Raw genomic sequence first — 22,011 nt, forward strand, 5'->3', positions numbered from 1 at the left:
GTACTCCAGCTGCAGCCTCACCAAGGCTGAGTACAAGGGGAGAATGACATCCCAGGATTTGCTTGAGAAGCATCTATGGATGCAAGCCAGTGTTTTGCTTTCCTTATGTCATAAGAGATTTGTGTAGCATAATAAGATGAACCCACATGACTTGAGTCTTGGTTCAGTGCCTTAATCCAGGGGTTCTCAAACTGTGGGTTGCGACCCCTTGCCAATTTAAAAGGGGTGTTGCAAATTCTCTTTCCTCCCTAGAAGTGGTGGCACGGGGGGCAGGGCCACTGCCGCCATTGAGCACTCTGTGTCACCGCTGCGTGCTGTGCACCGCTTCCCCACACTGAATCTGGCTGGCCTCCAGGGACCCTCCTGTCCCCCACTCGTTAACTGGCCAGACCTGGGTGCAGGGAAATGGTGCGCAGCGCATGACGGCGGCATAGAGTGCTCAGTGGAGGCGGCCCTGCCCCCCGTGCCACTGCTTCTAGGGAGGGAAGAGAAGTTTGCAACCCCTTGTTGCAGTATCAGAAAGTTTGAGAACCCCTGCCTTAATCATAAAAAACACTGTTTCTGCCTGCCCTGTGGTATTTCTAAAGCGCCTTCATCCTAAGGGATCCCAGAATACTTCATAGATGAGATACAGTGCCACTGGCTGGAGAGCAGCAACCAACAAATTAACACCTTACTGAATAATATGGTGGCTAAGAAAAACAGTATAGACCCCGCCCCACACACACTAGAAAAAATGAAATAAAAAATTCCAGGGGATCTTTACTGTGCAAACAGAATCGTGGGCTGTAAGGTCTCTGTAGAATTGTGCTGCTTGTTTTGGGGAATCTGCTTAGTTGACCTCTCTGGGATTTGCATTTGTGATTCTAGGGAGTCGCACAAAGTTTAGACCACTAAACCTGTGATGGACTACACGTACTCTGTCATGCAGTCTGGCAGGAAACCGGGTTAGCTAAGACTGGAAGGACTCAGGAAATGCTCCAATGGGCCCTAGTTACAGCTGCAAGTGTAAAAAAAGATTTGGCTCTCAGGAGAGAGGAGCTTTTCTCAGAGACAGGATTCAGGTAGGCACTAACCAAAGGAGTCTACAAAGTCTTGAACCAAGAGATGCTGTTACCAAGTAGAAAAGACAGTTGCATGTTAAAAAGTATACTATGTATTGCTGGAGTGGTTCAAGTAAGCCATTTTCCTGACATTCGTTGTTTGGCAAAGCTGATGGAAAGAGTTAGATATTTACTTTTATTTTCAGATGGGACTCTAAGGAGACATTAAACACACTGGTTCTTTCCCAAAAATGTAGGTGATGCAGGGAATTCACAGGAGACTAGAGAGCCAGAGTAGCTGGGAAAGTACAGTTTGGATTCTTAATTGGAGTGACTTCAGCCAAGTCAGGGGTAGTCACTATGGCTAGGGACAGAAGTTACGCATAAACCAGTTTAAGTGACCACAAACTGGTTTAAACCTATAACAGAACAGAAGTTTGGTGCACATAAACCAGTTTAAAAATGGACAAAACTGGTTTAAGATAAACATGGTTAATATAGTATCAGAGTTACTGATAAAGGTCAAACTGATTTATGGAACTTCCATCCCAGACCCCTTCCTGGTTCTTGTTAAATGAGAGTCCCCCAGAATCCCAGCATGCTCTGCAGCCCTGCGCTGGGCTGTGCTGTCTACTCCAGAGAGCAGGGTTGGCCCTGCCCCTCTGCTCTAGCTGGAGCGGGGATAAAGGCATGGCCAGATGCCAGCCCAGCATGGCCCCTTAAGGCAAAAGGGGCAGGGAGGGGGCTTATTTCCCCCTCCCTCCCCTCTCTCCCACCGGGGGTCCACAGCCAGGGTCTGCCAGCCCCAGCCATCACCTCTGCTGCTCGCCCCCACACAGGCTGAAAGCCCCCTGACAGGGGCTGCTGTGGCCCGGCCAGGCAGACCCTAGCTGGAGTCCCCCAGAAGGAGAGAGGGGAGAAAGGGAGGAATAAACACCCTCCCTTTCCCCTTTGCCTCAGGGGACCATGCCAGGCCAGCATCTGGCCATGTCTGACAGGGATTCCAACAGGGGCAGCAGCCCCATGGTGTCCTGGGGACTGCAAGCTTCTTCCCAGTGGAGGGGAAGGGGAGGCTGTGCAGTGGGCAGGAGGAGAGCAGGCAGAGCTGCTACAGCCTGCGTGGGGCTGGGAGAGGTGGCTACAGAGGCTAAGACAAATTTTGGGGTGGCCATAGCTCCCCCCAGCGCTGCCACTGCTGCTTAACCCCCCTGCTGCTGCCACTTGTCCTTGCTCAGCTCCCCAGCCCCAGGCAGATGGCAGGGCTGGGCTGGACCACCAGGACAGGGCCCTTCCCAGACAGCTGAGGCTCAGGCTGGGGCCACTGGGGCTGTGCGCCCAATTTGCTTCTGGCTCTCCATGCCTAGGCTGGGCCAGACTGTCAGGGAGCCACTGCAGCAGGCAGGGCTCTCCCCATCCTCCTCCCTCCTACTGTGAGGTGGAGAGGTTTTGTGCAGCACTGCCTCAGCAGCTCTGTGACAGCCCAGCCCGGCCCAGCCTGGGCATATGGAGCCAGGAGCAATACAGGTGCATAGTTCCTGGAGTCTCGGCCAGTTGGGAAGCGTCCCTGCCCCTGCAGCCTAGCCTGGCCCAGCCCTGCCATCTGTGGCTGGGGCTGAGCTGGGCTGGCCCGTGGGCACTGCTGAGGGCGGGTGCAGAAGAGCCAGGCCCTTCCCAGCTGGCTGCAGCTCGGTTTGGGACTGCGGGAGCTGTGCGCCCAAATGACTCCTGTCTCTCCACACCCAGGCCAGGCCAGGCCAGGCTAGGCTGTCAGGGAGCCACTGAAGCAGCGCCACACAGAGCCCCCTCTCCCCCATGCCCTGTGAGGGGGGAGGAAGAGGAGAGGAAGAGCTCTGCCCACCTCAGCAGCTCCCTGACAGCCTGGTCTGGCCTGGGCACGGAGATCCAGGAGCAAACCGGGCCAGAGTGTGGGGGCAGGGCCCTTCCCAGATGGAGGTGGGACTCAGGCTGCACTCTCAGATTGCTCCCGGCTCCCCATGATTTAGGCTGGGCCCACTTTGTTCCCAGCTCCCCGCACCTAGGCCAGGCCAGACTGTAAGGGAGCTGCTGTGGGGGGCAGATCTCTCTCCCTCCTCCTTCCCTGCCGTGGGGCAGGGAGGTGGGTCTGGCCATGGCCCCACTCTGGCTGCTCATTACCAGCCAGGGGCCAGGGTCTGGCCATGCTGTCACTCCCCTGCTCTGGAAAGCCTGGCAAGGGCTGCTTCCCCCCTCCCCCTCCAAGCACACCCAGGCTAGGGACCCTGCAGGCCAGGGTGGGGGTTTAAGCCCCTCCCCAATCATACTCAGGCCTGCCAGGGCCTGGCCACAGCCCCGCCTCAGCTCAGCTTCCCTTGGCCACTGTGGAAGGGAATGGAGGGCTCGCTCTAGTTCCCCCTGGCTTCTGGCCTGAGCCACTGCAGGCATGTGCCTGCATGTCCTGAATCAGAAGTGAATGTTTATTTACTTGCAAATCAGTTCAATCTGTGCAGGGTAGACAAACCTGCAAAGACTGAATCAATTCAGGCTCGGGCTTTTGGAATGTCTGTAGGAGTTGTTGTAGATATGCCTTCTAGCAGGGTGGCATCCAACTCCTTAATTGGTCACTTCTGTTCTTAATGCTAGACTCAGATCTGTCATGTCCTACACAATTTGTGTGAGTCCCATATTCTCTCTGACAGGGATGAACCTTGTAAAGCATCAGTCTCCCTCTCTGACACTGCTCTGCCTGCAAAAATCTTCTTCCTCTCATTTCCTGTTGTAATGCAACTACTGCCAGCTCTTTATGATTATATACCCATCTTCATGCATTTCATTTTGTCCTTAACCTCCTTGACATCTGGCATTCTCTGCAGAACCCCCCTCTGCAATCACAAAACACCTTTCTCCTATTTCACTCCAGCTTTCAAACCCCCTTGTACCAATACCCCCGGCCTTCTTCCTAGCTGCCAGATCTTTTGATGCAATTCTCTTCTTTTCAAGCACTGACAAAATGCCATCCCTTTGCACAGTGTGTGCCCAGTAAGGCTCTCTCTTCATTATACATGCTGCCTTTTTTCCACACGCCATGTGAAAGTCTGTCTCTTATAAACTGGTGAAAATGAACTGTGGATTATGAAAAAAGCAAGTAAAAAGGGGTAAAGGACAAATATTCCCCACTTATACAGTCAGCAGAAGGGAGCCTCTCTGTGATCCCAACACTCCACTCAGATAAATCATTCGTGAATACTGTGATGGAGAGACCATCCTCTCACCTCCGTCCTAGAACTGCTATGGTTTGTGAAGACAGTGTTTTGGTTTTGCTACCGTATGTTTTATGTGGGGTGGACTTAAAGGAGGTGCTTTGTGCTCAGATGTGGGCTAAGTAAGAACAACACCCTTGTGTCTTAAGAAAGAAAAAAACCTTAAGAATCTTTTCTCCACTAGGTTGGCAAGTCAGCCACTTTATCTCCATTGATAACAGCCGTGCCTGATACACTGAACAGATCAGCCTGGAAGGATGTGAGGAGAGTTATTATTCTGGGTTCAATCTGGCTCCTTTTCTGTCTCTGACATGAAGGCTTAATATGATGTTTTATTCTTTGTTAGGCACTGTAAACTTTTGGCTATAATAAATATTACAACTTCTTCGTCTCCCCCTTGCTTTCCAGTCTGCATATCTGAATGTAAAAAATAAATATCTTCTTAGCTACACATTACATAAAGGGAGGGAGGCAGGTTTTCTTTTTTTTTTCTGTATGGAACAGACTTAGCTGTCATGTGCCCTGTTCAAAGTCTCTGAACCCCAGAAAGTCAAGAGTAACTAGTTTTTCACGTTGTCCAGCTGGTGACAAACTGGCATAATTCAATTCTCTCACCAAGAATGGGTACTTCCTTACTTCCGACTTCCTTACTTCCAACTGTTCACCTCAGCTTACGAGTGCTTGGGAAACCAGGGATGGTGGCAAGTGGCTGTCTTCTGCTGACTCCATGTAATTCTTTTAACTAAAATATGTGGCATGTGGTTATCTACAGTTCCTAGAAATATGACTCAATGTGTAGAACAATTGGGGCGTGATTTCTGTGTTCTTTTGCTGGGCCCTCAGTTAATAAAATACCATTCCATATGTGCTGCCAATATCTGTACTAGAGGCTTCCTTAAAAAAGCTGCTTCTCCCATTTTCCCAGGGTAAATCCCAGTGTTTTAGGGATGCATAGGCTTTCTCAGAGAAAGGAGGATCCAGGGATGGGAGACTCTAGTTCAGTGGTTCTCAATCTTTTTGGATTCAAGGCACCCCTTACTGGACTTGAGGCACCCCTCCATAACTTCTGTTGAGTGGCACCCAATTTCAAAAACTAATTTATATATTATGGTGCTTACTTCCTTGCAGAGCGGTTGGGCAGTGGGGCTGTGGGATCATTCAGGTAGGGACAAGCCTCAGCCTGCATTTATCTACTTAGCTTATCCGCTTATCTCATCATGCCTCATGGCACCTTTCAAAGGATCAAGCATCACTCCAGGGTATCTCATCACCCTAACTGAGAATCACCGCTCTAGTCCATTGTTTCTTTATTTAAACAAAAATGCTTTTCATTTAAACAGAAGGAGGAGGCTGCATCACTTGGCAAACAGACCTAACTAAGATTGTCCTTTTCTAGAAAGCCTTACATTTTGGACCCTATAGTTTGCTAGTACTGCGCAGTGTTTGTAAGAGGAGTAAGGTTGAAGGTCCGGGGAGGGAACATGCAGGTGGCTTCCCTCAGGAAACCTTTAATACCTGGTACCATCTGACTCGCACCAAAGGCAGAAAACATGTTCTCCTGAAGAATTCTAACGAGCCTTGAGGATAAGCAAGCTCTGGCAGCAATGATTTAGCAGTATATAAGAAAGATAGAGAATCCCACCAGACATAAGGAAATTATTCTCCACCTTTTTTCTTTCAGGCACTGCAGTTTAACTATGGATCTCAGGATGTCATTGCCTCACAGCAGTGACAGAACTGCTCTACAATGTCAGTAGTCAGGACAAGAACAAAGATAGATTTTTCAGTTCTTTGGGACTAGTGAAAGGTGCTGGATGAATAGTCCCAGAGACCTGAATCCTCTAACCACAGTCCCGGTTGTGAGAGCAGAGTCTTCTGGCTGCCGCAGCGGAGAGACTTACTGCATCTTTTTCCTGCCCCTTTTGAGATGTCCAATACCCACCGAGGCACAGCCAGGTGGCAGACTGCATGTGCAGTTATGACTTTTCCGTAGCTGGGAGTAACAGGAAGCAGAGAAAGACCGTTACATACCCACACAAGGGACAGTCCCAATCTGCCCTTTCTTGTTCCCTTAAATAATGTATTTCACATACAAGAATAACTGCAGAAGATGTCCTGGTAATCAGTCTCTAGGAAAACCCTTGTTTATCTTCTCACAATAATGTTTAAGAGGCAAAACAGTTATGGACTTTTTCAGGCCTGGGAGGCCCTGATAAGGACAAAGGGATACACTTTGAAATCATATGGCCAATTTCACCTTGGTGTAACTTTACTTAAGTTGATGGAGTTGCTCTAGGGATGAATTTAGCCCATTTCCTATAGAGTTGGTTCCTTATAGTTACATACACATTCTGTCACATTAATGAAAAATATTCAGTCTGTCGTTGATCCATGCAATTCTGGACATGCCTGTACATATTCTTGGAATAAGTGGGACACTTCAGTCTGTGAGATGGGTGAGCCTGCATCTCCCCCTGACACAACCTTCATTTTAACATTCTTTTTTAAATCAGTGAGAAAATGCCAGTATAGATGCTGGTTTTGCAGAAGGGAGGAGAACCATGTCTTTACTGTACACTAACCCATGAGGCATTTATAATACAGTATATAAAAAGATACGGTAGATGGCCCCAGAGTGAAAACAAGGCAGTAATTCACTGGAGGAGCTCTGCTGACGTCCCAAACCGTGAGAGCGCAGCTGGAGCAGTTTACGAACAGCAGTCAAGTTCCAAGAGGGAAGTCGGGCCTTTATTATTCACCCTACAGGCACCTATTGTTTTGCTGCTTGTTTTTTCTCAGAATGCTTAGATGTGTCTGGGGCACAGGAAAGTGAAAGATTGAGTGTTGCCTGTAGCAAGCCGCAGCCTTCTCAGGTACTGTTCACATTTCCTCCTCACAGCTCCACCACGGCTATTGAATACCAAGCGGCAGCTCCTTCCTGCTCTGTCAATACTTGGACCCTGCACTACTTCTGCAGTGCACCTCCACCCTGGCCTGCATTCCCCTCTGACATTTCAGGCTGGAATCCCACGTGGGGCTGCCAGCTCACCTGAAGCTTCAGCAGCAGCAGCAACCCCCTGCTCCTTCCATCCCAGGTCTCTCTTGAGATAAAACTACAAAAGGCACAAAATCATGCCACCTTCTCCAGAGGTTTGGTGATTAATCTGGGGATCCCAGTGAGTCCCTTTAACCTCATTTCAGCGGTGGTGTCAGACAGACATGACCCCAGTGATCCAGAGGTGAAAGGCCTTCATTAGTTGTGTAAAGGTTCAGAGGGAGACTAGTAAAGAAAATCTTTTTTTATTGTAAACATGTAATATTTTTTCAGGTGCATAAAAGTACTGAGGCATCTGAGCCACTGAGACAGGGATGCTCAAACCCCAGCCCGCAAGCTAGATCCAGCCTGTAGAGCTGGTCCATCCAGCCTGCCAGGCTCCCCACAGGTCCAAAAATTTGGCAGTGTGAGAGAGTGGCGGCATCAATTGCTGCTCCCTTGCTGCCAAATTTCTGGACCAGTGAGAAGTCCAGCAAGCTGTATAGTGTGACCCTCCATGTTAGATTGGGGGTGCAGGGCTGGGCCAAAGTGAGGGGGGATCCAATCCGGGCGTACAGGGCTGGGCTGAGGGAGCATAAGGACCCATTTGGGTGCATAGAGCCTAACCTTGCATGCTGAATGCATGAGGGATGCATCCCATAGGGCCAAAAGATTGAGCACCACTGCTCTAAGATCATGTAAAAGCATGAAATGGGCCTTAAAGCAGCTGGAGGTAGCGGATGGAGAATTCTTCCCAGTGAAGGTAGATTTTAGGGATGGATTTAGGCCATATTTTGTTCCCTTTTTTCTGTTTTAGAGAATTTGGTTACAGTACAGAACCATGCAACAGTGCTGGGGGGCGGGGGGGGGTTTCCCTGTCAGAGACACGGAGGGGCATCCCAGTAACAGTCACTCGCGCTAGGTTATTTACAGACATTCACACATGTGCCTTCAGAGTTTTGCAAACTAAATAAAGCTAACCTAGCTGGAAAAAAAAAGAAACCAGCTTGAGGTAAAGGCGGGGGATGTGTGGTGTTTCAGGAGACAGATAAAGGAAGAAAGTTTTGTATTTTTTAAGTGCTATATTAATCTCTCCGATGTTCTAAATATGACTCAACAGCAGTAGGTTGTTTTGTAGCTTCATATAATCCACTTCCTCCCACCTACAGCTCATTTGTGCCCCCCAAAAAGTCACTGGTAAGATTATAATTTGAGTCCATCAGAGAAGCATAGGTCATTTATACAAACTGCCCAATGTTACGTGTGTGTGTGTACATGAGTGCACAGGCATGTGTGCATGCATGTGCTTTTCTGCACTTCTTTCATCCACCAGAGGCTCTACTATCCCTACCAGAATAGAAATCCCTTGGGCTGAGAGTAAGGACAGCTGAACTGTGTTAGGCCAAGAAATTGTCCTGTATCTGTTGAGAAGGGAGTGGTAAGGTCTTTCTTTATATGTCCACCTGTTGCCATGCTAGGAAAACTGCCCGCTGTTGATGATGGGTGTTAGCAATGGATGCAGATGAGACAGGGTTGAAGGAGGTTTCAGTTCAAGTACACATTTGAGCAAATGGTGTCAGCATCATTTTAGAAACCATAGTTCATCCTGCGCAGTGGTAGTTAAGAGCATGTGCAGTGCCAACATGTTTTGCTGGTACCATTTTCCAGCAACAGGTGAGCTTCCAGAAGGCTTCAGCTGTGCCAAAGCAGTTCTCCTGCCCTGCCTTTCTGCCAGGTACTTTCAGCCCTATAAATAGTAGCTTTCTGGGTTTAATTTCTTCAGGGAATATGTTGCAGTTCAGAATTATAAACCCCAGGGATTTAATGTCCTCTCACCACAAAAGAAGGAGAGACACACTTCCCCATATGGGCACAAGCACTGTCTTCCATTTTGTAGTGAGTGAAAACAGAAGCATAACCAGACAGGTGGGAGTTTTATGCCTACTTCGTGCAGGTAAAAAATGAGGACATAGGTGCCAGACCGTGCTTCCTTTCTGACCCAAAGAAAATACATAGGCAGAATCAAAACTCAGTCTCCTTGAGCTTCTCTGATCTTGCCCTCTCAGCAGTATTAGTGTCAGTTGCTCATTTTCTTATTTGTAGGGGTGGCAGCATGCCAGCAATAGTGCGACTGTTGCTGCTGGTTCATTGACCGCATGGGGAGTTCGTGGGGCTGTGGTCACTGAACGTCAGTGATAACAGATGCAGTTTTACTATGATTTATTTATTGCAGTTAGGTCATTTTATTTGCTGTTCCCTTTCTGAGCAGTCTGTGCAAGGAATTTATAACTTCTGTACCTAGAAAAGGTGTTTTAAAACTAATAAAACCGTTTGCTTTATAACGGAGGTTTATGCTTCTCTTCCTTTCTGTCCCCTTGGCATCTTCTGTAGTGATTAGCTAGTTGAAAACACCTCTAAACCTCCAGATCTAGCAAGGTACAATACCTCCCATTCTTGCATTTGATTGACTTAGTACCTGAGCACTTGAATCTAAATCCCCCGAAAAATCATTTGGGGCAGAGAAACAATGCTCTTATCTGTTTCTCTCAGACCACACTAGTAAAGAGGCAGCCTTAAGTCAGAAGAGTGAGAGGTGTGAAAGCCTTAGTGAGGCCTCTGCCCACTGCAGGCTTGTTCCCGATGGTGCACTCTGCTGTGTCTTAGCCAACATTGTCCTAAATCCCCCAAACACACGGAGCTTTTCACTTTTCCTCTGGGAAGAATTTTTGTCCTTGTGCCCAGGCTCTGCTCTGCGTGCTGTCTGCGGGCTCCGGCACACCTGTGTGAGATACACAAAGCAAAACGCCTTTAATTGCTTCTGGAACCGTACAGAGAATTGTTTAGACTAAATTTGCTTCCCTGATTTGTGGCTCTCAGCTAAGCATGCAAAGAGACAGCTTAGCTGACCTCTGCCAGAACTACAAAGAGCACCCAGCTGAGGCTGTACACATCTCTTAGGAAACGGTTTGGGAACGAGCCTGACTCACCACCGTGTGCTGCAGCAACGATTACAGTAAATCCTCGTCTTCTGCTGACTTCAGCAGAGTGTTTTCAGACATATTTCCTGATTCTAACAGCACCTAGGAGCCCAGGGAAGCCAAAACAAGAGCACTGCAATACCCAAAATCTACTCGAGTCATAAATTGGCTCTCTCTCCAGCTGCTGTGGTTTATAGTACTTAAAGTTTGAGTCTGATTTACTTTGAAGGCTGGGCCAGAGTTCAAAGGTTTCTCCCCAGTCTATCACCGTAGCACACTTTAATACTTTGTTGGCGGGGTGGGGTGGGGGGGGGAATAAGATATCTCCACCCTTTAAGGGCATTTATACAAACACATTTTGGTTCTGTGATGCGCTGGAGATCTGCCGCTTTGGAGCAGACTCGATTAATAAAGTCTGCTCCACACGTGAGCTGATGTGCACTGTGCTGCGTTGCATGCAGTTGTGTTAGTGGTAAAATGCACATCAGCGCACAGAAAATGGCGGTGGTGTGCTTTTGAACTAAAGCACCTTTTATGTGTTTTAGTTCAAAAGTGCGCCGCTGCCATTTTCTCAGCGCTGACACACATTTTGCCACTTACACAGCTGCAAGCGTTGCAGCACCAGGCGCTTTTCAAAGCACCCAGTGCTGTGGCGCTTGCACACATAAAAATGCCCAAAGAGCCTCAGTCAAGGCAGACACATTACTATGGACTAGTAACAAAAGTTTCTAGGGCTTGAGTCTTTGGACTGGAAAACAGCTTGCCAAAATAGGCAGCCCTACATCTTTCTGACTAGGGTCCAGATTTATACTGCTCTAGTGCCTGCAACTTCCTGGTGGGGCTTCATCATTGTCCTCATCCTTAAGTCAACTCTCTGTGTTTTGGTGACTGCTTCTGACACCTCCCTTGACCAATTCAGAGCAGGTATTGACCTTTGCTCTGCTTGCTAAGGCTTGGCAGCTGCCCCAAATTCTCCCTTTTCTCACTGGGCATGTTTTTTCCTGTGCTCTAGTACGGTAAGGGCAGGCAATGCTCTAATTCCTCTTCCCATTCTTTCTCCTTCAGAAAATGTACAGCTCCAAAGAAGAATGTCTTAGAACTTTTTAAAAGTTTTTCTCCACTTGTTCACAACCTATTTGTGTGTTCTTTTGGGTTAAGGTAGGGGTCAGATCATTGGCGGAGGACGTGAAAATGTAATTAAGAGAAGTACCTTGGTTACTGTTTTGTGGCTTCTGAATCATGTACACGCCCATCACTAATTCAGGTCTCTTTGCACACAGACTCAGCAGAGAAGCAATGGATTAAATAGAGCATGAAGGGAGAACTCCCCTTTCACTCCTAGAGGCAGCCCTCCAGCTCAGGGCTGAGGTGCTTTGGCAGAGCAGTGAAGTTTTGCTTTTGCTTGAGCTGTACCTGCCCTGTGCATAAGCAGAGCCTTTGGAGCTGTCAGCCTGGCACTTTCCCCTGCTTGATATATGCACGTGGAAACATTAAAACAAAAGGGAAAAACCCAGAAGCTGATGTTTGCTGTTAAGTAAAAATACTCAGGTTTAAGAGTAAAACTCTTAGCTGATAAGCTGATACTTAAAAAGCTGATAAGGGAGCCAGATGGAAAGAGGCTGTCATTCCCTCCCACCTCTTTTGTGCACTGTCCATTTTAGGAGAATGTCAGGTTTTTCTGCTGCACTCCCTGGGTCTTTGAAGGCAGCAGACAGTGGAGTTGTTTTCTACTTTATTGACACTAAAGAAGATACCACTCTTCTCTGGGATTTGCCAGGCTTGATTCTTTGCTGTCTTGTACCTTGCTTTACATCTTCAGGGCCATTGTGCCAAGAGGAATGTCTTATACTCACCACTTAAAGGTGTCATTGGCATATAGTAATCTTCATGATAACATGGACATTTGGACTAACCCAAATCCCCATCTAAGGATGGTGCCTTAGATATTGTAGGCCTGACTCTCATTCACCCTACAGTGGCAGTTCACCTTTGCCTTAGTGGTGACAAGAATCAGGTTCTGAGCTTGAATTGCTTGCAAAGAGTGGGTTTCACAAAGCCCCAAAGGAGTAAGAATGATCTTAATGTGAGTGCTTTAGTGCAAAGCGTTTTTGTTTTTTATTTAAACTTTCCCCCATAAGTGTTGGCGACAGAGGGTGCCTATACACGAGTGCCAAGGCTGCTTCAACACACTGGAATTCCTCCTGCAACAGCCTCCTGCATCTCGTGTATCAGTGTCCTCATGCTTAAAAATGGCAGTGGGGGCACTTGAGCTAAAGCTCACCCAATAAGCTTTAGTTTAAGTCCCCCTCACCACCATTTTTAAGTGCATGGATGCTGATACAGGAGACGCGGCAGCGCTTTAATTAAAGTGGCTCTCAGAGCTGCTTTAATTAAAGCAACCCTCCCACCCCCACCCCGACGCACGTGTAAAAGTGCTCGTACATCCTAAGAACCTGGAAGTGACACTACCTAGGAATGAAGGATAGAAGTAACCAATTGAGTAGCTGGGCCCAAGTCAGGTGAAGCACAGAAAGAAAACAAACTGTATAAATGGCAAAAAGAGAACTTCAGGGGTATACTTGGTAGCCATGCTGATCTGAGACAAGAAGATGTACAAAAAACCTTGAACTCTTAGTTCCAAAATTATACCTTTTATTAGACCAACTGGGAAATAGCCAGAAAATTGTCCTAGATTTTTACATTGTCAGTTTTAAGCCATATGGCAAGGAATTTGGAAAATATTTATACAATTTCCATCTTGAGTGTGTCTCTATAAAAAGCAGCCTGTCGTTGCATTAGTTATCTATTTATAAATATGCTCAGGGGATTGCATAGTAACATATACATACTTTACAAAGAATTTACTAAGCATTCTCTGCTGAGTACAATATTACCAGGCAGAACCCCTGCAGATGAGGTTACTCCATGGAAAACGTTTCCCATGTCTGGCTGAAGAAACAAGTTTAGACCATAACTACCACATAAAGGAAATGCATGTACAGCAGAGATCAGTGCTGTAGCTGTTCTGTGCTAGAAATGCTTTGTGCATTCTTCTGAGGGTGGTATTTATACTGAAGTATGCATTATCTGTAGCATGTTTATAAATATGTCTGCTAACTCTGCACGGTAACTCTCTCTTTAGCAGCCCTTACAATAACATGTAACCCCTGGTTTTATTTATTCCCTTCCCAGTCTTTTTATTCTCTATATAGCAGGTGACATTTATTATTTACGAGGCGAACTTCATATTTGCTTTTTCTTTTTGCTTATCTTTCCCTTTTTTCTTCTCTTTTTAAATTAAAAAAATATATATTGCGAGTCATTGTGCACTAAATATAGTCTTCAGGTCTTTTTTTCCAGATGCTAAGACCTTGGCATACATCCTTACAGCATTCCAACCTAATACTCTCACTCTCTCCTCCCCCCCACCTCCCCAATTCAAAGGAAAATCATTAAATTCAGTACAACCAGAAACAAAAATAGTTATTCCCTTTGCAGAAAAGGGGGCATTTGAGTATCAGGTGGTCTTATGTTATGTTTTGCAGACTTTTTTTATCTCTAATTGGTTAGGTTATTTTCATTGTTGCAATAGTGCACAATAGCTTTATTTCACGGGTGGGCAAAATATGGCCCATGGGCCAGATGTGGCCCACCAACTGACTGAATCTGGTCCATGGCCAGGTGCCTCCCAATTGATTGGATCCGCCCTGTGGCTACCCTGCCTGCTTCAATCTGAGGCAGCCCATGCCACACTCCTGCCTGTACCTGGTCCCAACCAGCTTCCATAGATTCCTGGCAGGGCTGCTTCCAGTGCACCTGCAGCTACCCGGGTACTGCTTGGCTCCCCCTGCCTCCAGCAGCTTCTCTTCCTGCCCCTGCTGCATCTCTCCAGGTGGAGGGAAGCTGCAACTTGGTGGATCTTGCCTCAACATGTGTTAGCTTCAGGCTGCCTTCCACCCACTCCTCCAGCTGGGAGCTGGAACACCCCCGCCCTGGGGCAGGAGCTGTCCAGCTGCAGCTTACCTCCTTACCTGGAGAGATGCAGCAGGGGCAGGAGGAGGAGCTGCTGGAGGCAAAGGGAGCTGAGCAGTACCCAAGCAGCTGCAGCCACACTGGGAGAAGCCTCTTTGGGAAGCTGTGCACTCTGGCCAGAGCTGGGTGCAGGTGGGAGCATGGCACAGGGGGATTGGGTGGGGCTTGGCCCCATGTGGAGGGCCATGGGAACAACCGTGGGCCAGACAGAACACACTTGCACCCCACTGCCCGAGCGAGCTCTGCTGCATATGCCCCCTGCTCCTTCCTCCCCGCCCAGGACCTAGCTCACAGGCAGCTCCTCACACATACATGCACACAGCCTCCCCGTACATACCCTCCCTACACAATATACAAGAGTAAGACTTTGTTTTGAGCTGTTATGCAGTAGTCTGTATATACACTACTCCAAAACACATAAATCAGGCCAAGAATTATTTTTTAGATACTTTTTAAATGTTAATAGTAGGTGTTTGGTTTTTAGTACGTGATTTGTTTTTTATCTATCATTTGTTAAAATGAAATTTTCTAAGAGTTTTTTGTGTGCAGCCCTCGACAGCTTACCAAAACTCATTAAGTGGCTCCCCAGCTGAAATAATTGCCCACCTCTGCTTTATTGCCTTAGGTGTTTTTCCATAAGCTCATGTCATCTTGCAGCATGCACTTCTAAAAATTTAGGACCCAATCTTGCAATTTGATCCATCCACTCCTAGTCCTGGTCAGCCGACTGGAGGATCTGGGCCTAAGTGTGGAGCATTGCAGCCCAATGTAAACATAGGATCATAGAGGAAGCACATGTGTAGATGCCATCTATGACAGTCAATTCATTCTGAATGAGTGTCCCACGGTGGGAAGGCTTCTTTGAAGCTTATCGTAATTATGCAAACCACCTGGTTTGCAACACTGAGGTGGAGCTCTTCTTAGGAAAAGTCTTTCTTCATGTCCTACTCATTACCTTTTGCCACTATCAGAATGACTTCCACCAGGCAAAAGATTATTTTTGTAGCAAAGAAATGAACCATATATAAAATATGTAGTATACTTGCAACCTCTAAAGTAGCCTGAGTTAGCCAAAGGCACAGAATAACCCTCTTATTTCCATGATTTTGTTTATTAATAAATGTCTTGTTTTCATGTAATGTTTCATCAAAGGATCCCAAAGTGATTTACAAATTTATAGGGGAATTTGGTACAAACAATATGTTGGGCTCGCATTATCCACTACTGAAATACAGCTGCAGTGCAACACAGCAGCTGTTCACGGCAGGCAGTGAAGAAGAATTTTGCATCTAATCAAAACAGCAGGGTGGAATTTAGTTTGGCAGACAGTACTCACGCTGGGGACTGGCTTATCATTCTGCATGTATGCAGAGCAGTGAGGCTGTAGTCCCTGGCTGCATGCTACTGCAGTGCAAGTATTAACCAGCAGTGATAGTGAGACTTGGCCACGGATTAAATCCCCTCCTAATCTTTTTAAAACTTTTTAGGAATCTCTCATGATGGGGGCCTCAGTTTGACTCAAGCACAGTACCTCTTGGGCCCTAACATTGCTAATTCACTGTTGTCTTGGGCATGGCTGACTCCTATTGCGTTTCCCATCCTGCAATACCTCTTTCCAAGAACTGGGAAGCTCAGCCCTACTGGTCTTGTAAAACTTGATGAAATAACAGAGGGGTGTGGCTAAATGCCCTTAATTAATTTCAGTAATGATCACTTAGTGTCACAACCTGTAACAGCTAAAAACCTCAGCAGAATGCTGAGGCAGATTAAATCTGTCTGCCAGGATAGATTTGTTCAGCTCCTCAGTGTGCTGAGCACTGCTAGCCTGATGAAAACCAGCTCCTCGGGGACTGAAGGCAGTTTCCAGGCTTTTGGACTGCAGAAGTAACGCTGGTTCCAGACACTGCTGCCCTGTCTGTTCCACAGCAGCTTGTAAATAATCAGTATCAGTGACTGATTTGTTGCTCACCTACTTCCGGAGAGGTTACAGCAGTCCCCACAGCACAAGGAGACTGTCATTCAAAGCACAAAATAGCTGCAGATCAGAGCCGGGTTGGCGGGAAAGGATCATCCAAGGCACATTACTTAAGCCCTCCCTGGCATCCTGCTTCATACAAGCTGGTTTGAAGGGGGAGCAGGGGAGGGGGTTGAGGATGATGATCACTCCTAGGCTGTAACAAGGGGCTGTATTGTTTGCCCACCTCTCAGTTGGTTTCTGATTCACCCACAGCCCATGCTCCATGATCAGATCACAGCTGGCCCAAGGATACACTTTCCAGTGCATTCAGTGTTTGGAATAGTCACAGATTTCAGGAACACATGGTGGGGAGGTGGGGACAGCTGCGGGCTTGGGAAGAGAACTGATTTTTGTTTTCCTTCAAGGCGAGATCTCCTTTCATAATTTGATAGTGTTAACAGCATTGGAGGATGAGGAATGAATTCAAAACCTGCATGGGTGGGTCAGGGCGGAGGGAAGGAGGGTCAGATGGGCAGCTGGGTATGTGTATTGCCACATGTCTGTTGCCTGCCTGGTGCTGCCCCACAGTGATCTGTTATGCTAGTTCTGATAACAGCTCTCAGATAAATCCCAGGTGTTTGGCCAATTTCTCTATTCAGCTAGGTTTTGAAGCAGCTTAATTTGGCTGCATTGTGGGGGTGGATATGCCTCTGATTGATCCAGCTAAACATTGCCTCTGATAACAACTGAGCTTTGTTAAAGATGATCACTGACCATTCTGTGGGCCATCACACTCTGGGGAAGAATGTAATGGGTGTGGATGAGGAGATGAGTGAAAAGCTATATTCGGATCTGAGTTTTGCTTTTGCCTTCTAATCTTTCTGTGTGGTACATCATGATTGCTGACCTTGCTTGCTGGCGTTTTCTGTAAAGTGTTACTACCCAGGTGGGCAATTATTTGGGCCCAAGGGCCACTTAAGAAGTTTTAGTGAGCTGATGCAGGCCAAGTCAGCACTTCACCCCCACCCTGCTCCACCCCACAACAGCTCACCAAAACTCTCTAAGTGGCTCTGCCCTGGGGCCTGGCCCCTACACTGTCCTCATCACCCAGCAATCCCAAGATCTGCATGGAGCCTGGCCCAGGACCTGTGTGGGCAGGGCATGCTTGGATGGGCTGATAGGATGGGGCCACAGGTGAGCACAGAGCAGTGTCCAGAAGTGGGACAGATGGGCAGGGCTGGGATCGTAGGGCAGTGACAGCATGGGGCCAGGGCCTGGGGCAGATACTTGATCCACCCCCTGCATGGCCCTGCCTGCAGAATTGGCACCCACTGCAGGAATATGTGGGCAGTGAATTGTGGCTCTGCCCCAGGCCCTGGCCCTGCTCTGTCACCACCAGACAAGTAACTGTCTAAATCAGTGATCACCAATCAATGGATCTCGATCCACCAGTAGATCCTCCAAGCTTCTTGGGGTTGATTCGAGGCTGGGGTGGGGGGTTAAGTGCCTGCATGCATGCATGTGCCCCAGCCCAGCAGGTCAGTCTGTGGGAGAGGGAAGGGGCAGGGGCTAGATCGTGGCCCCCGCAGTGAGGGACAGTGGCGCAGAGGCAGGAGCAGGGGTAAGTTGAGTGGGCCCCTGTCTGGGTGGGACTTACCTGCTGGGGAGGTGCACCCCCAAATAATTTTTTTTCCGTCTGCCTCGATCTGCCCCCACCTCTTCCCTCCCCGCAGACTTATCTGCTGGGCAGTGGTGGGGAGAGAGGGTGGTGGCAGTGCACAGTAGATCTTGGGTTGCTTTTAAATGCCAAAGGTGATCTCCTACTTAAAAAGGTTGGAGACCACTGATCTAAATGGTTCCATCTCCTCCTCCTGCAGCTGATCTCAGAAGCAGTTGTTATGATGGTGTCACTCTTCATTGTCATTTAGTGCTGCAAATTCCACTGAAACCTAGCACAGAAAAGAGAAAGAAGGAAAACTACAGGTTCCACCTATGTACTGTTTTTTTAAAGCAGTTCAGTGTTCTGGAAAAGGAATATATAAAGCAAGATTAATAATAAGCCATCTTCCTCCAAAAGGACTCTGTGCTATGCAGCGTCATACAAATTCATCACAGAAAAGACCTATTGTAGAATTGGGTCCACCAGTCTATTAGCACAGTGTTTTTCTCTCTTATATATTTTTTTATTATTGCATCCAGTTTGTTTTTAAATTTCCCAAGCAGTGGGGTTTATATGACTTCCACTGGGAAATTATGCCGAAACCTAATACATCTCACTATCTGGAAGCTTTTCCTGACATTCTTCTAAACTGTCTTTAAAAAAAATTATTTCAGTGCTCCTTGCTGTCCCTCCAAACTAGTTCATTCTGCTGAAATAACAATCCCATTTTTCCCTTAAAGGAGTTGGTGGGCAGAGGCAGTCTGCTGTTTGGCCTGTGTGCTTTCAGCTCTAATTTCTCTCCCCCATCAGTGGAAGGGGAGGAAGGGCATATTTTTCCTTTCAGCTGAGCAATGAATAAATAACTGTTTGCCAGAATCTTTAACCTTGGCCGTATACACTCACAGATGTTTTCTACAATATAAACAAAGACTCTAAGAATGTAGGGGTGTGTATGGAGGGGAAAGGTAGTCAGGATGGAGGGAAGAGATCAAGCGGGAGAAATACAGCTTGAAGCACTCCACTGTAGTTTGATCCCTTTCTGAAATTTAGAAGAGCAGCTTGCAGTGCTGTAAGGAGCAGTGCCAGCTGCAAAATCGTTAAGTCTAATATGATCATGCATGTTAACTCTGCCTGTTAGTCTAGGAAATTTTAATGTGACAAATCACTGCAGTCTCTAGATCCCATACATGCAAATGAAGCAACAAATACAGCAGATAAGGCTAAATCCCTAGTCCTCCATCGCTTACACATTTTCCTAAGTAGAACTGCTCTGGTTTATCTCCAAGAGAAATGCACCCTAAAGGCAGCAAAACTAGGGCTCACCCATAATTCAAATGATAGCAATTCCCACAGTAAAGTGTCTGCCATTGATAATGTCCAACATCTGAGAGTTTCACTCTGAGCTCTGCCAGCCACAGAGTCTCTGTTGATTGTGTCAGTGATCAGAGAGGTCATCTTAGAAATAGCCTGGTTTAGCTGATTAAGACCTTTAAAGATTAACGCCAGAACCTGGAGGAACATATGGAATGGCGGGGTTGTGAGAGTTGGGAAAGGTGTGATATTGCTTGGTATAGGCTGTTGTATCTCAGACTAACTGAAGCTTCCAGATGATTTTCCAAGTCATCCTAGTTAATAGTGTATTGCAGTAGCATGACATGGAGGAATCACTGTGCCTAGGTCACTATCTGAATGGAAAGAAGATGGGTTCCCACCAGCTAATAGAAACATTTCAGGCCACTGCTGCTGATTGAGTATCAAGGGGTAGCCAAGAGCCTGGTAAGACGGTCATGAGACTGGCAGCTGGAGGGAGTGATGATATCCAGGGTGTTCACACAAGCCCTTGTCTAAGCAGAATGTGCTTTGGTCAAATGAATGAGAATATTGATTTGCATATAAAACAAGCGCAAGTCTCTAGCTCATTTCCTTGTGAAAGGAGTCTTGAGAGCAAATTAATAAAAGTCCAGTGTAACTTTCTGTGTCTGAAATGACCACTTGCTGTGTCTGAAAAGATCAAGTATGCAGACTCTGCTTCAGCAACAGCAGCCTTAGATGAGAACCTGAAGATCTCTTGTATGGTCACACATGCACAAATTACAAAGAATGAACAGTTAGGTTTGGGGTGTGTGCTGAAGGAACCTCCCCCCAAATCCAGTGGGTCAGCAGGTAGCCACTGAGATGGGGAAAGGAGTAGTAGTGGAAGGCTCAGTGGTTTGGGGGAGAGAATATGGAATCAATGTGTTCTAGTTTAGAAAACTACTGAAACTGCGGGTGCATGACAAGGATAAGAATATGGAAGAGTTGGGGTAATTTTGACTAGAAAGCATTAGTATATATCTGATGGTTTTTGAAGGTACAGGGAAGAAGGGGGGTGGGGGGCTACAGCTGCAGGTAGGCACTTGCATATGGTTTGCAGAGGGAAAAGGTTTTTTGCATAATACATGCCCACAATTTTGACCTCATACCCTTACTAGGAAGTAGAGAAGGAATATTTCTAATATTTCTATTTGTGTGCTGAGTAGCCAGAGTTTACTCTACATGCAGTGTATAAAGTCATGAAGAAATATACTTTGAACCCTGCTGTTTTGTGAGGTTGTATTTCAAGGACAGTTAAAGTGTTGGGGTTTCTTTTCATCTCTGAACAACATGTCCCATTAAGTATATCTGGGTTTCCCTACTATGCAGCAATTTCATTTCCCCTTTAAAAGGGGAAATGAACTACAAAAATATAACACAATGGGAACAAATAAATATGCAGTTTGAATATAGCAAAGTGTCAGCTCTATTCTAGTTAGGGTTGGACCTTGATTTTAGTTTAAAGGTTGACTCCCTAAGTGCCCAAAAATATTTATGTTCCCTCAGATGACTTTAGAAATACCGTCAAGGAAATCAGCATTGATTGCAAAGATGAAATATTGTTAAAAAGGTAGGATACTATGATCATGATTCCTGAACAAGGAAATGAAGTGTGATCAGAGCTTAACAGAGGCATGGAGGGTCAAGGCCAAGGATGGAAGAAGCATGTGGGGGCAATTATAGAAATGACAGTGACTAAGAGAACATTGGTGTTTCTGGAGCAGTGTCTGAGCAATTGAAGGGAAGATGGGGTTTGGAGCCGTGAGGGGGACATACTCATGGGGAAGTGATGGAGCAGATCAAGGCACAGATGGATGGAAAGAAGAAGTCAGAACTGTGCAGCAGGGAATGGCATCCCTATCTCCTATCCCTGTCATCCATGGATTCCCTACATCTTTGTTCCCATTCAAAACAAGAGCCCAGTGACTTGCTATTAGTCCCTGCCCTGTCCTGTTTCTTTCCCCCAGCTCTTCAACGTGTGCACTGAGGAGCAGGAGCCAGGCTGGACAGGACAGGAAAAGAGACAGGACACAATGCAGGGGCACTGAATGGGCAAACATACTTTCTGAGGCTGGGGTAATCATTGTCAAGAAGGCCAAGGCACTGAAGAGGGAGATCTTGCCTGTAATACTTGGGGTGCTGAAAAATTAGTATTAAAAAACCCCTAAGGAAATCAAATGCTCTAGAACTTTTGCACAAAGCCGGTGTGGTTCCATGTTGCCTCGTGCCTCCACCAAACTTAAAAAGGTTGAGAGCTTTTAATATATAAGCAGCCTTTTAGCTTCTCTGATTTCATTGGCAGAAGTCTGATTAAAGTCGCAGCAGTTCGGTACCCCATACATTTCAGCATAGGTCGAGGGTTATAAATGCCCTATCCTCTCCCCGCCACAGCTTGTTTCTCTGGAAGACATGCGAGAGAAACATTTCCAAGATGGTCTCCAGCTGAGTCACATTACTTACTGCTACCACCTTCCTTTTCTTTGGAGTCGTCCTAGCCAAGTACATGGCTTGACCTGAATTAAATTGCAAGAACTTGGAAAGTTTGCTGCCCGTGGTGGTGTGGCCGGAGGCCAAAGTGGTGGGCCAGGTAGGCAGAGTTCTCCCTGCCTGGTACTGCGACTCTTGTGCAATCTCGTTTGATGCTCAGGAGGAATTTTTTTAATGGATCTCTTGGAGAATAGTGTTCAGAGACCTGACCCTCTCTGTGATAGATTTATG

General features: G+C 46.9%; 1 protein-coding gene across 8 annotated transcripts in view; it reads left to right on the forward strand.

Annotated features, from left to right (window-relative positions):
- RAD51B (RAD51 paralog B) overlaps nt 1–22,011 on the forward strand; it is a 648,225-nt gene that overhangs the window by 577,037 nt on the left and 49,177 nt on the right. For 6 of the 8 annotated variants that reach the window (XM_019551768.1, XM_019551766.1, XM_019551769.1 and 3 more), the window contains one exon: nt 18,158–21,585. The exons of the other annotated variants lie outside the window; for them this stretch is intronic. In XM_019551768.1, the coding sequence (XP_019407313.1) occupies nt 18,158–18,333 (176 nt within the window). In that variant the 3' untranslated portion in view covers nt 18,334–21,585. Of the gene's footprint in view, nt 1–18,157; nt 21,586–22,011 lie in introns of those variants that run through there. 8 annotated transcript variants of the gene reach the window in all.

The sequence above is a fragment of the Crocodylus porosus genome, unplaced genomic scaffold (genome assembly GCF_001723895.1).
Source record: "Crocodylus porosus isolate Cpor-Errol unplaced genomic scaffold, CroPor_comp1, whole genome shotgun sequence".
In the NCBI taxonomy this organism is placed as follows: domain Eukaryota; kingdom Metazoa; phylum Chordata; order Crocodylia; family Crocodylidae; genus Crocodylus; species Crocodylus porosus.